This window comes from Parambassis ranga, chromosome 21 (genome assembly GCF_900634625.1).
Source record: "Parambassis ranga chromosome 21, fParRan2.1, whole genome shotgun sequence".
In the NCBI taxonomy this organism is placed as follows: domain Eukaryota; kingdom Metazoa; phylum Chordata; class Actinopteri; family Ambassidae; genus Parambassis; species Parambassis ranga.
The window spans coordinates 10,885,550-10,899,924 of record NC_041041.1 but is presented as its reverse complement, the minus strand read 5'-3'; the positions used below and the strand labels follow the sequence as shown (position 1 = coordinate 10,899,924).

Here is a 14,375-nt window from a genome sequence, read left to right as displayed (position 1 = left end):
TGCAGTTCCTGAAATGGCCACTTGAGGCTGGCTCCAAAAGTGATGTCCCAACTTTACACCCTTTTAAACATATTAAGGCCTAAAGTTATGTGTAATTAAAGACATGGTCAGATCCCGAGCTGTCTCCTTACATGACTGGCTGCCCTTCTCAGCTCCCCTTCCACTCCTCAAGTATCAATTATTCAACTAGCACAGAAGTAGGTACATTTGTACAATACATCAATATCAATATATCAATATAAGCCATTAAGAGTTTATATTATTTTTTGTCTGGGGCAACGTATACACTCTCACCCACATATACAGTGAATAGACAATATAACGCTCAAATTCATTGTACTGAGAGAAGGTCCCCTGTTGCTTTCAGAGTGGAAAGCACTCCACCTTGGTCATTGTGCTGCAGATTTGTATGCTTTAGTGCTACACAAAGCCTGCTTTCTCCACCAAATGATCAGACCATCTTAAATGTTTACACAATGCACCTCAGAGTGAATAGGTACCTATGTAGTGCACTGGCAAGGTCTCATTTATGTCACATGTGCAGAGAGACTACAGCTAAGAATTAATAACATAGTTTTCTGACCTGCTCTGGTCTTCCTTCAGAATGCCTCTCCATCCTCTTTCTAGTATTTACTGTATTACCATAACCCTGATGCAAGACCCATTTATCACTGTGCTTGAGCACCTGATGAGCACATAGAAGCAAAGAGGGGAATTATTGCGAAGAAAATGTACTGTATAAACAGCTGAAAAGAATAGATGGCAATGCTCATAATGGAATATGAAAGCTTTCATTTTTCCCTCATTGTCTCTCCTTCCTTCTCTAAACAACCTTTCCTTTTTTCCTGCTATCAGGGCAAAGTTCTGAGAGAGAAAATGAAGTGCATTCATGCATCCTGAAAGAGGCTTTTAAGGTTGAGTACAGCTCAAACAAAAAGGAAGGTGAGCCATGGCTGGCCCGAGTATGACTCATGTTTATAACCTTGCTGTGTAGAATTTAAGAATGCTGATGAAATGAATGGATCTGGCTGTGAAGCACATCCATTTCACAATGCTAGGAGACTTTTTGTCCAGGTTGCTGAAGTGATGTGAGATGTTTTAGGTTTCTGGATAATTGAATTAATTGAATTAAACTAGCTCCTGATGAGTTTCTATTGGAGAAATAACACCAGTTTTTTCCTTCTTTGGAAGAAATCCTGTTTTTGAATAACATTATTGTATTTGTATTGATTTAGAAAGGGGAAATGATATGCATCTCAAAGATGAATGTATGGTTATGATAAGATAAAAAGAGTGTTTTTCTTAGCTGTCAGGCCCCCTCCCATTGCTCCCAGGCCCTTTCTCTCTTCATTTTGCTAACTGGCGCTCAAAGCTTCTCCTCCGCTGACCAAGCATCAGCTTTCCTGTGCTGATAAATGGGCTTCTTTGAATTGATGGCAGGCTGGAGGAAAAAGAGATAATCCTAGATAATGTGGACACAGTTTTCATTTCTTGTCACCCAATTAAACTGCAATTATCCCACTTGCAGGAGAGGAGAAAAGTGGAAAGAATGGCCAAAGAATGGGGGAGTGAGGCTCCCTGGGACACTCTCTACCAGACACATTAGCCCAGATTTGCTCCGTCCTGATAAAAGGAACCCATTTCTTGCACTTGGCAGTGCACAGTGAGTGGCAGACCAGCTGCAACCTGGGGTTTAGAAAAGAATGCCTGTACAATGTTTGTGCCATGCCTCAAAGTGGTCGGGGAGAAAAAGATCAAAATGTATACAGGTTGTCGCCCTATTAAAGCAGTGTGGCGTTTGTATGGCGCTCCATGTGTCTTTAGCTGAAGACACTATGGTTTTTATCCCTCAACAGCCCATATAGATTTTTATATTGTTATTATGCTAATGTTCACGACACATTGTCAGAGCGGACAAAAGTGTGTATTTTGTGGAGACCTTTGTCAAAACTGACCAGTGTAAGAACCCTGGAGTTGACTACACAGGGGTTTGAAAAACCTTCAAATAGCCCTTTAGCATATCCAAAAGTGCTTTGACGGAGAGCTTGTGTGCACCTACTGTTCCTTATAAGAATCGACTGCTGCTTTAAAAAAAGGGACGCTTCCTCTGTGAATTGTTTGCCTCCCAATGAATCAAGGCTGGCTGAAACTCTCCCCTGGCACAAAATCTAAGAAGTGAATTAATGTCTTTTGTAATTACTGTTCCTCTTAGTAATTATCACACAGGACAATTTATGGATTAACATATTGATTTCACTTGACCCTTGGCAAGGCTTAATTTGAACAGAGAGGATACTTTTGGCTGGTGTTGCCAAATGCAAACAGCCCTCGGGGCCCCTGGTGGAGCTTTGCTCTTTAGGCGTGTCACATCATCTTTAGCAAACATCCCATGGGACGATGATCTGACTCTTGCAGGGTCCTGGCCTTTGGTTTCGCTATCTATTCAGAGTGTAGCTCTACACGGGTATTAACTTTAGCCAAACATTAAAAAAAAGGTGCATGAGTGAAAAACTAAGAGGAGCATTCGTAAGAGTAATTCATTAATCTTCACGCAGGCGATTAGCTGCTTTGAAGTCTTTGATTTTGAAAAGCCATGTTCCTTGCTTTACTCTCCCCCTCCTCCTCACAGGCTGTTTAGATAAACATTGGAAATAAACAGATTAGTTAAAATCATTAGGCAAACATCTTAACACTCGAACACAGGCTGCCTGTTTTGGAATGCTGATAACCCATTCTGCCGTGTGGTGTCTGGCGATGTTGTGCGTGCCGCTGTGTGCGCAGGATCGGCGTTGTGGCAGCAGTACATCGCTGATTATGGAGAGGGGAGAATACTCTGTCAAAATATGATCAATATTTCCTATAAGAGCCTCCGCTGCTCTGCATGAGTAATGGCCTGATTAAGCGAGAAACACGAGAGGCTCGTGTGAATGCAGCCTCTCCACTGCTGTGTCCATCAAATAATGAGATCACCTGAGACAGCCACTGTCAGCCCCCCTCCAAACAGAACGTGCTGACAGGACACTTACCCTCCCATTGATCACACTGTCATTCAAGCTTAGGAGAAACATGTGCACACACACATATTTTTGGAACGGCGAAATGCTCACTAATATTTTCTCGTTTCTGGCATGTTGTTGGAATGGCCACATGTTTTGTCCCTGAGGTGTGTAAGACAACACTGCTATAAAGGGATCACCTAGAGAGACATGACATTCAGCTGTAACAAAGAGCCATCTGCAGGAACTCCGTTATTTCACTCTTGTGAAAAGTGGGACTTTTTTCTTTCTCTCTCTTTCTCTCCCTCAATGACATGGTTATTATCTTGGTCACTTAATCTCCTCAAATAAGATTGATTTCTCCTTTCAAGCTGTGTTAGAGTGCCTCTGTCAGAAGGCGCTCAGGCCATGGGAACCATAGAGTTCCAATGCATCCTCACAATTTTCCCATTTGATGGAGGTCACAGTCACTCAGGCTGTTTCTTTGACATACTGATGAGTAGACTCACAAAAAGGCTCTTTCATTGTTACAAGTGATGGAGAAAAGCAACGGCTACACATGCACAATACATGACAGGATGGGATGCGGAGTTCTGAATGTGTCATACAAATGCAAACGCGCACTTTGAATTGGCAGGTGATTGGAAGTAATAATCACTAGAATGTGTTGAAAAGATGTATCTTTTATTGTCATTATACGGTAATTAGGAAGTCAAATTTATTTAGTGTTATGTTTCTTTTGTAAATGTTGTAGTTGCACCAGAACAAATCACATATTTTGCTCAGTATTAGGCAAAGAAATACTTATCCACGTCATTGTTTGGCTTGTGTCAAGGTCTGTCTGCTAGTTCAAGCTTAATCAAATCATCCTTTTATTTTCCTTGTTGTCATTTTATATAGTTTATTTTTTTATAAGCCACTTGTAAGTAGAATAGATGTCTTACAGAGAATGGACAACCTACAAAAGGGTGAAAACAGGTCATCCTGATAGCAGAGCTGTGAATACTTCTCTGCAATTTAATTTGATCGTATTTAGCTTTCATTTTTTTAAAGCTCGGCATCACAAATGAGTGTGAACTGGAATAAATCTTAACCTTTAATCTCTCAGTGTTTTTTTTATCTTCTGTTTATTCACACATTGATATATCAGTTCTTCATTTCCTATTCATGACAACAGGGAAACTTGAGGTACGGGCCAAAGGTGGTTAATAAGCTGGAAGAACTTTTATATAAGCGTCTTTTATATTGTGTGCAATGTTAATGATGATCGGGTCACCTTTGGGTTTTTTTTCCCCTCCTCCTATGAAGGACGATGGCACACTAAGAAAGGCCAAATAGCATGTTACAGCGCTGCCGCGGGTTCAAGGAGATTGGATCACTTTTTGTTTGCGGCATGGCCTCAATTCAGCTTCCACATAAAGAACGAGAGACTGGAAGAGGACTGAGAGAGAGCAGTCTTTGTAGGATTGAAGGAAAAGGGTGGATAAAAAAAATTGCCTTGGTGCATCAGTTTTCTCTGAACCCAACTGGAACTATAAATGTATCTGAGAGATGTGCTATCTGTGGTGGGCTGTGCCACAAGCAGGCCTTTTCTTCCCCTCTGTCTCTATGATGAGTTAGCAGGACCTGGAGTGATAAAGCTGATAGAGGGGCTGCTATCAGGTGGCAGTTGGGGTAATTACAACTCTCTATTTGGGGCTTTGCAGCGATGCTGTGCCGATAAGGGAGATATAATGAGGAAGAAAGGCCGGTGATAATGTATCCGCTAAATGGTTCAAAATAGTCTATCATGGGAAAAGTCATCTTAGAGCCTGGAGGTAAACAAGTATCTGTGGAAGCGAACCACATGGCTCTGCCACTGAGACTACGTGGAAGCTAAACATATGCCCCGTGGGGGGTGGCAGCAATCAGAGTTCAAAAATCTGACTTTTCACAAAGGGTAGGATAGGCGTTTTTTTTTTTTTAATGATCCAGGAAGTCATTTGATTGCTGCTGCTATTTTGTTTGCCCCTCAGGGCGTGCAGATATTCTGCAGTGTGAGATTACATATAATACTTTGACAAGCAGCGGTTTAAAGATGAAGGTCTTATCAGCCTGGCGGACTCCACATGCTTCTGTGTAGCCATTCTCCTATCCATAATGTGCTTTTAAAGTTTGTTGTATCTGTCAGTTCAGGTCCTCGAAGATTTAACTGACAATCACTCCTTTTCCTCCCCTCTTTACCATCATTCAGACACACACACACACACACACATGTGCACACACACACACGTAACAATCCTCAGGGCCATTTGCCTGTTCAAGTCCCCAGTCTTCTCTAACACACACCACAGTGTGTTGTCGCTTGTATAGCTATTTTATTGTGAATTACAGATTCCCTCACTAGGGATCATGACCACTATCAATAGTATTTTCACTAATGTGATTAAGTTAATACTGTGCTCTATGAGAGGATTATTTCTCAATTCCTCTTGATATGCGTAATATTTAGGTTGTGGTTGAGTAAATATTTTGGTTCTTCACCAAAATAATTCCCACTGAGACAAAGACACAGAATTCTGCCCTAAGGAGCAATAAAGACTGTATAATTAGAATGATTAAAGAACTGCACAACTAATTTGGCACTTATTGAATATATTTTGAGAACACAACCTTCAAAATAGGTCACATATTTAAACTGCACAAAAAAATATTAACTTTATTCACATTAATTATGCATTTATTCAGACATTTCTGTGTGACTCATTTCAAGTGATGCTGAAGTCGGCATTGTGTCCTCACCAATCCCGTCATTATGTTGCCTTGCACTTAAGCATATTTTCTACGTATTGTAAAAAGCTGTAAAGGAAACCTCATTAGACAAAATGACTTCTAATCTAAATGCAATCATCTTTAAATAGTAATCAATTGGATCACTTACAACGCTAAACTGTTTGTCATTAGCACTTTATCAAAGCTTCACTCCAGATAAGATTCTGCAGCTAATGGTGTGTGATAGTGACAAATTGACTTTCAATAGCTACCCTCCACATCATGCAGGGAACACTTATTGTCCTTTAGTTTATTTATTTCTGATTTACTGCAGAATGTTATTTAATTGTGTGTTTCCTTTTTTAAAAATGTCCTTTGTCAATATCTTCTGCAATTTATTTTAGCCAATGATTAATAAAAATAGGCAACACGATGGAATGATTTAAATGAAAACATACAGTATTATAGCTCTCCATCCTTGAAGCTTGAGTATTATAATCATTTAAATAGATTTTTAGCTAAATAAATGAAATATTTTGTTCCACATTTGTGCTGCTTATCTGCAGATTAAACCCTTAATCTGAAAATCAGCTGTAAAAATTGGAGCAGATTGTGGGGTTAATGAAAATTAGACTTTTTTTTTTAAAATGTGGAGGTGTACTCTCCGCTGTTTCTCCTCTTTTGGCTCAGGCCTGCATGAGAGGAGCTGTATAAAAAAAAAAAAAAAAAAAAAAGGAGAAGGGGGAAGATCCAGGCAGAGCTGTGATCAGACAAGCAGAAAGAAAACCACATCAGGTACACAATCAGGACCCCTCCCTTGCCCTTTTCCCCTTTTCTACAAACCTCCCCGATAATGAACAAACTTTCATGTGGCAGTAAATACTCTCCACTCTGTGGGGTTTGAAGTGGCAAACAGAAGATATTGTTGTTTACCTTCACTTTTTTTTCTTCCTCCAGTCAAAGGAAAGCCATCTGATAGCAAGAGGTCAACTTGTGTTCCCTTGAAATCAATTTAAGACTTGATTCCCCCTCCCTCCACCTCCGATGGGAGAATAACAGTAAACACTTTGAAAAGGAGGAGGAGGTAAAGTACACATCCTACAGTATTCCTTATAGATGAGGAGCTCTTTATGCAAACTGGGATTATCCAGGGATCCTCATCAACTTACTCTATAATTTGTTGTGCTTTCTCCCAGACTTCGTGGAGTGTTGAGCAGAATAAACTGTTAGGCGCTATCATGGAGATTCTTGCACCTCCGGGGGCCCCTATATTTCAGAGTGATGGCTTTAGCACTTTAGAGTGAACTGTGTGCGATCTCTTCGGGTAGGAAAATGTCCCCATGGGCTTGTTGTTGCTGCTGTCTGCCTTCTATTTGCATGATATTTTCTATTCAGTCTTATCATCAGTGTGCTGTGAGGTGGGAGTGCTGGCTCCGTCTCAGAGGCTGGACCCAGGCTTTATCGGCAGGTAATTCTCCCACTCTCACTAACTCATGTTGAATTATTTAAGTGTTATTTCTAGGACCCAGGCAGAGGTAAAGGGAGAGAGAGAGAGCTAGAGAGAGAGTGGAGGGAGGGGGCGCACAGACTTGAGTGTTTGTTGGTTTTTAAAATCAGATCTTAATTAAATTACAAAATTGATGTTTTCTCAGTGTGCAAAATAATTATGTGAAATAGATACAACAAATCTTGACATTTTCACAAGCAGGAAAACAGAGTGTAAGGATGCATCTGCTCCTATAGATGCAGGTTCAACTAGGCCTGAAATCCACAATTAAAACAGAGGCCATGCTTCAGGAGGAGGGCACTGAAGGTATTCCTCCAAAAAGTCCAGCAAAATAAAACCACACAAAGCTCCAATGAGGCCCAGAAAAAGTGTCAACCGCTCACTGTTCATACAATGTATAGAAATGTATGCATCATGAGGTGTGTGTGTGTGTGCTCCTGTAGAGTGAGTGGAGCGCTTCATTGCAGGAATGTTATCGAGGTGCATGAGTGACAAGCCGACAAAAGGGTTTGCGCGCACGGTGTTGAGAGATACTGCGAGTCAGTTATAGGAAGCAGGTCTGTCTCTCATCTGGTCCTTTTGGCGCGGATCATCTTCACCTTGTCAGGTTTCCTACTTGAGACAAAAGCACTGATCCCTCAGTGAGTCCTTTTCCCCCTTCTCTCCGCTGTAATAAAACAAGACTAATCCATGTTAACAGATTTTTTTAAAAAAAAAAAAACAATCTCAGTCTGAACATGCTACACTTAAATGGCTCATTTTTACGCATCGGTTTTTGCGCATTTTATCAGTCATCACTCCTCAACTTTCACCTCCCGACAAAATAATAATAATAATAATAATAACAATAATAATAAACTGTAGATTAGGCTAAACCGTTCAAGAAGGGACAACAGCAAAGTGAATTGAATTTAACTTCCATTTATATCCCAATTTAAACGCTAGACCTACAGCCTAATTTCTCATTTATAGTATTGTTCGATACAGCTCTTCCATTTCCTTCTTTTTTTGTACATATATATAATTATGTACAACAGAGAAGGTGCCAGAACAAGCCACTTAAACCTACAATTTACTCAACAGGTCCCGCAGATAACTGTAATTGCTTAGTTGAATATTCGACAACCTAATTTCAGTTGTCGACTCGCTGCCCTTGGGAAAGTCCTTTGAAGTGAAAAGTGAAAAAAAGGAGGGATTTCATAAAAGTAATTAATTTCACCGAGCACGATTAGAAACACTTCAGACCTCCTCAACATGTGCTTATTTACCACAAATGCTACAATATCAGAAAATTAAAGAAGACGTGTTTTTTGCACGGTGTCGCCTTATAGTCCACACGCTGCGTTTCAATGGCAGTGCCACCCATGGGGAAGGGAAGGGGGACAGGCAGGGAGAGAGAGAGAGGCCCCGGTGAAAGGTGAGAAAGTGAAGTGACAGTGACAGATTGAATGTCAAATAAACTGAGGAGGAGGAGGAAGAAGCGATTATGCGTCTAATGATTTAAAACGGTGTGCGTAATTTTCAGGGCAAGAGTGAACTTTAACATTACGCACCTGGATGTTTGCGGTCACTTTTCCCAAATATGACACTGTGTTAAAGGATCTTACGTTTCTCTGTCATACACACGTGTTCAGGTGCATCTGACCTTAACTGAACTAAACTGAATACAAGTTGCATATTTAAATAAACTGAGATATTATAATGAATAGAACCAACACAAAACTCTCATGATATAAATACATGTATAAAACACGAGATGCGTTTATCCTTCGAACTCATGCTGACATTAAAAAAAAATAAAAAAAAACCTTCTGCGTGTCTTTTGCCTTGTGCGCATGCGCCAGTGGCACTTTCACTACCTGCCACACAATCCTGTATTTCACATGGGGCAAGCGGGACTTATCATCCACTTGCGTAAATGCTGCTGCTGAGTGCTGGTTGACAGTCTGAGGCGACAAGAGGAAAACAAGACGGCGACGAGTGCGTTTTCTTCCACTGTCTAAACTAAAGGCGTCTCACTGATGGATACCACGATGAAGCAGGAGACATTGGAGCACTCATAAGGACGCTGCCACTTGTACTTTTTTCAGAAGATAATCATCGGGGGGATGAAGAATTGAAGTCTGAAGTAAGTAATCAAACGCATGCGCTGCAGTGGCTATAAATGTAAACTTTATAAGGTGTAATTCTGCGTGTGTGTGTTCGTACTGATTTTTAAGTCATTTACACTTTTGTTGTGTTTCCTTTAAACGTTTTATTTTCAGAGAGAGTTTGTGCCAACATGTCTAAACCGGTGGATCACGTTAAACGTCCGATGAACGCTTTCATGGTTTGGTCCAGAGCCCAGCGCAGGAAAATGGCTCAGGAGAACCCGAAAATGCACAACTCCGAGATCAGTAAGAGATTGGGAGCGGAGTGGAAACTTCTCACCGAGTCTGAGAAAAGGCCATTCATCGACGAAGCCAAACGACTGAGAGCGATGCACATGAAGGAACATCCAGACTATAAATACAGACCGAGACGAAAGCCCAAGACTCTGATGAAGAAAGATAAGTTTTCTTTCCCTGTGCCCTACAATCTCGGGGAGCATGACGCACTCAAAGTTAACGGGCTTACTGCTGGAGCACTTTCCGACTCTGTACTTGGGAACCCTGATAAGGCAGCAGCCGCTGCTGCGGCCGCAGCGGCGAGGGTATTCTTCAACCCATCCATGTCCACGAACCCCTATTCCTTTTTTGACCTGGGATCCAAGATGACTGAGCTTTCCCCACCTTCGTTTCCCTACGCGTCTCCTTTGGGCTACCCGCCGGGAGGCGCTACGGCTTTCACCGGGACTGGCAGTGTAGGTGGCGGGACACACACCCACACTCACTCACATCCGTCCCCGGGAAACCCGGGCTACATGATCCCGTGTAACTGTACGGCCTGGCCCTCAGCAGGACTCCAGCCTCCCTTAGCGTACATCCTCCTCCCGGGGATGGGAAAACCTCAACTTGAACCGTACCCTGCATATGCTGCGGCGTTATGATAGGCCCCAGTTTGGACTCCTCAGAAAAATGTGAAATGTGAAATCAAACAAAAAGCTATCCATGCAAGAGGTTTATTATGCATGCACAAACCTGTACATGTGATGAAGTGCTCGTCGTCTCAGATATCACATGTGTATGTATATTGATTAATGCCTTTATCTAAGGTAATGCTTATTTAGAGAACTCTCTAATCTATTATGACGCAGCCATCACCGGAGGAACAAGGACTGAAGGATGGCAGACATGCACACAAAGATTTGAGAGAAATGGGTACCAGAGCAGTTTTGCTTCTGTGAAAACTCACTTTGAAAGGTACCCTGTTCGATTTCTATCTTTTGCACCTGCTTGTGACTGAGCTGTTGGAATCAAGGGCAGCATATACACAATGACCATACTAATCAGGATCACATCTCCTCTCAGATAAGTTGTTGTAATTCATGGATCAAGGAGGGGGATTGTCCACAGCACTGTAAATGTGTACAGATAAAATGACTTTAGTTTATTTGCCGTTATAGGCTTTAGTGTTTGAGATAGGGCCAGGAACCTATATCACTAGAAACCCGCTGTATATTTTGAGTTTTTAAACCGTTTTATAGATGTCTGTAATATTTATTGTTTAGTGGAATCTATGGTGACCCAGACAATTTTAAAAAGGACAAGACTAGTTCTGTAATATTTGCACATGAAACGTAGAGGATGTAATTTATTTCCAAGGTGTTTTTATTTCTCTCTCTCTCTCTCTCTCTCTCTGTCTCTCTCTCTCCAGTGCATTAATACAACAAACCGCTTTTTTCTTTTCTTTAATTAAACAGTAAAAAAAAAGTTCAAATTTATCATTCAGTCACTTTCTTCATCCCTCACTCCTCGTATCATGTGCAGCAGAAAAAAAAACGTTTTTAACTAACTCTTATGGAATTTGTATGTTTTGTGTTTTCTTTAACCTCCGTTATGTACTTCCAACTATTGCTACTGTTAACTTGTTGAGCAAAGGACTACAATAAAAGCGTATTCGGATTAAACGGAAGGGGAATCGCGGCTGTAGTTCTTGATGAGATGAACAAGATTGTTATCTTTTCTTTTCTTTTTTTTTCCTGCTCCTGCTCCTCTGTCCAGGTGAAGTGTAAGGTATCCTCCAAAGGCCGCTTTTGTCCGCGCTTTTGAATGGCATTACTTGGGGGAAATCTAAATCAGCCCATTGTTATCAAGAGCCAAAACCTTATTTATCACAATTTTAATCGTGAATAGAGAGGAAGATAAAACTGTGTGGCGCTCCGAGCTTTCTTTTTCCCAGGCACAAAAAAAGGAGGAAAAAAAAGAACCTGCTTTTAGGTTGCAGAACAAGCTCGTCTTTGAGACTCGAAAACAACCTGAATGTGTGTGTGTGTGTGCTCCCAAGTCTGAAAAGGAAAAAAAACACTACCTATATAAATGTAAAAAAAATAAAAAGAGAGAGACACTCCGGGGGGTGGAAAGCACCTGTGTGGAATGTGTGCGCGCGTAACAGTTGGTGCGTCATTGGTTGCGCACGATTGTAGTTCTCATTAGATCTATAAAGTCCGTCATTTTAAGCAAATCGTTTCTCCTAGATTACACCAAGAGATTAATTCATAAGGATCAGAGCGATTATGCAAAACTAATTTGGACAGTCCAGGGATAATTATCTCCGTCACGGTTAATTAAACCCTTTCACCACTATGTTCTCCATTGTAACACCTCCATCACTTCTCTCCACGGAACTTCCTTCTTGGCCCCCCGAATATAACGTGCCACAGTGATCCTGTCTTTCATTTTACTAGACTGGGGAAAAAAAATGACAGCTGAATTTGCTGGTTCGTGGTTTTAGCCATTTTGTTTTGTAGTTTAATAAATTTGAGTGATATTAAAATGTACTTTTGAATATTTTTTTATATATTTATTATAACACTAAAAGGCAAAGCCACTATCTGTCAGTAGGAGAACTTGCATCAGGGAGTTCAGTGACCATTTCTTTCTCTTTCTTTGGCCTTTTTATTATATTTTTTTTTTCTTGAGGAAGAAAGCTGAAAGAACTTTTTTCAACTCTGGGAGCGTTTAGACGGTCGAGGAGGTTTTGTCTGGGAACAAAACGTGGGTTGGGAGGTTTTGTGAGAGTGTTGTTTGTTGAAGTGGAGCTCAGCAAAAGCGGCTGCTTTCCCTCATTGTGATGAAAGCAATCAGTGGTATTTGGAAAACTGTTAGCATTGTGCACTTCTTCTGTGTCCATTGTGGAGGATTTCTTTTCACAAGGTTTTTTTTTTCAGTCGATCCAGCTGGCCGGAGTGAATAGCAGTGCAATGTGTACACGCTTTGTCCCTCCAAGCCCTTCAAGTAGCCCACATTGAATAGAGTGAGTTGACACTGCATGACAGTGAAACAACATAATAAAAAATACATGAGCGCATGAATAGAAGCAGGCGCATAAATAAATAAAATGGGTGGCCAAAACTGGATAAACTGAATGACAAAACGGTGAAAGGGGAACAAAAAGATATTTAACACGCTAGATTAGCATTAGAATGCAATCTACAAGCCAGAACAATTGATGAATAGGTTTACCGGCCAAGAAAGAAATGGACTAAATGCCTTTTGAATAGATAGCCTATGTTTTTTCTGTCTAAGACGGGAACTGAATGGGAAAGGTGGAGATGCAACTATGGAAAAAAAAAAAGTTTTTTTCTTCCCTGGAAAATGTTTTTTTCCACTCTTGATTCCAAGATTCCCAAGAAAATCAAGATAAGAAATAAACTTTGACACATGGGAGAAGATGAGGACATTTTGTTATAATTGTAAATTATTTTGTGAAATTATACCAAATTAACCCCCTGAACAGAGGTCAGGCTCTCATGTTTCACCCTTGAGCTTTCTTCCATTTCTGTTGTCACACCTCATACAGGCCTTAAAAAGTGTTATCATAATAATAATAACAACCAATGGGATTGCTGCTTTATGAATCAATATGTCCATCTAAATATACGTTTCCTGTGATTGAATGTAGTGAAGTGTAGCTGATAAGCATCTGGCTCTGGTGTAATAAAAGCTTGGAAGGGGCTGAACAGTGTGAGCACTGGATGAACTCAAGAGGTGTGTTTGGATTAAACAAAGATTTATTCAACACTCTTATTTAGATTAGCCAATATAACAGTAATGTATCAGTTACATTACTTTTTATTGGCATTAGTGGAGAACAAAAATATACACATATTAGTGTGGGTACATGAGATAAGACTTCTCCCTCTAAAGAAAAGTATGTAAAGTCATTTTCTGATGTCTGTCAAACTCCAAGCAAACAAGCCGCACACTTCTGATCGACCCTTACTTAAAGCTTTTGAAAATAACGCACCCAGAAATGTATATTTATAATATAATAATATAATTTGAAAATCAAATGATTCTTTAAACTATTTTTAAAATGGTTTGAGGACAATTTAGACAAAATTTGTCAATATTTTAATTTTAATGAAACGCCTAACTTGGTGCTTATATTGACTGGCAATACAAAGGTTTCTGCATAAGATTTAAAGCTATGTGTGCTCTCCTAAGCCACCCTGCCTGATGCCCTGATATCATTATGTCTTAGTGTTAAACCCTTTATGTGCCTGTAAGACATTTGTAGAAGTGAGATTAGGCAAATTAACATACATATGTATCACCGGTTCAACCATGTTGACCTTAAAGGGATGTACAATGCTTTGCTCATCTCTAATACGCCAAGGGCTGCCCCACAAGCATGTGGATTATCAACTGGCTTCAATGGCCTGAGAAGGATCATTTTAGTGTATTTTTTTTCTGACATGAATAATACATCAATATTATCTGTTTGAGGATATTTTCTCAATTTGTTTGCAGGAGTCTGCCTCCTGCTCACCTGGTTGTCATAGCATGTGTGTGCTGTGTGCACTGCTGGAAGATATATACAAGCAGTGCTGGCTTCTCTGCGAGAAACCTCAAAGAGTCTGATCACTGACTTCTCCATCTCATTTTAGGCAAATCAAAGTGTGAAAAGTCTCTCCTGAAGCAATATCTCCATCATCAGGTTGGGTCAAGAATGTTTATGAAGGCTGTGTGCCATATTAC

At 40.5% G+C, this 14,375-nt stretch overlaps 1 protein-coding gene across 1 annotated transcript; it reads left to right on the top strand.

The window, feature by feature from the left end:
• The first annotated feature begins 9,128 nt into the window (after positions 1–9,128).
• sox21b (SRY-box transcription factor 21b) lies at positions 9,129–11,601 on the top strand. The gene is made up of 2 exons (XM_028394401.1): positions 9,129–9,382; positions 9,519–11,601. The coding sequence occupies exon 2, from the start codon at positions 9,536–9,538 to the stop codon at positions 10,280–10,282; it is 747 nt and encodes a 248-aa protein (XP_028250202.1). The 5' UTR covers positions 9,129–9,382; positions 9,519–9,535; the 3' UTR covers positions 10,283–11,601.
• The last annotated feature ends 2,774 nt before the right edge of the window (positions 11,602–14,375 follow it).

Bases quoted from the DNA above. Each gene is read 5' to 3' on its own strand.
- sox21b (XM_028394401.1), top strand. From the start codon at position 9,536: ATGTCTAAACCGGTGGATCACGTTAAACGTCCGATGAACGCTTTCATG.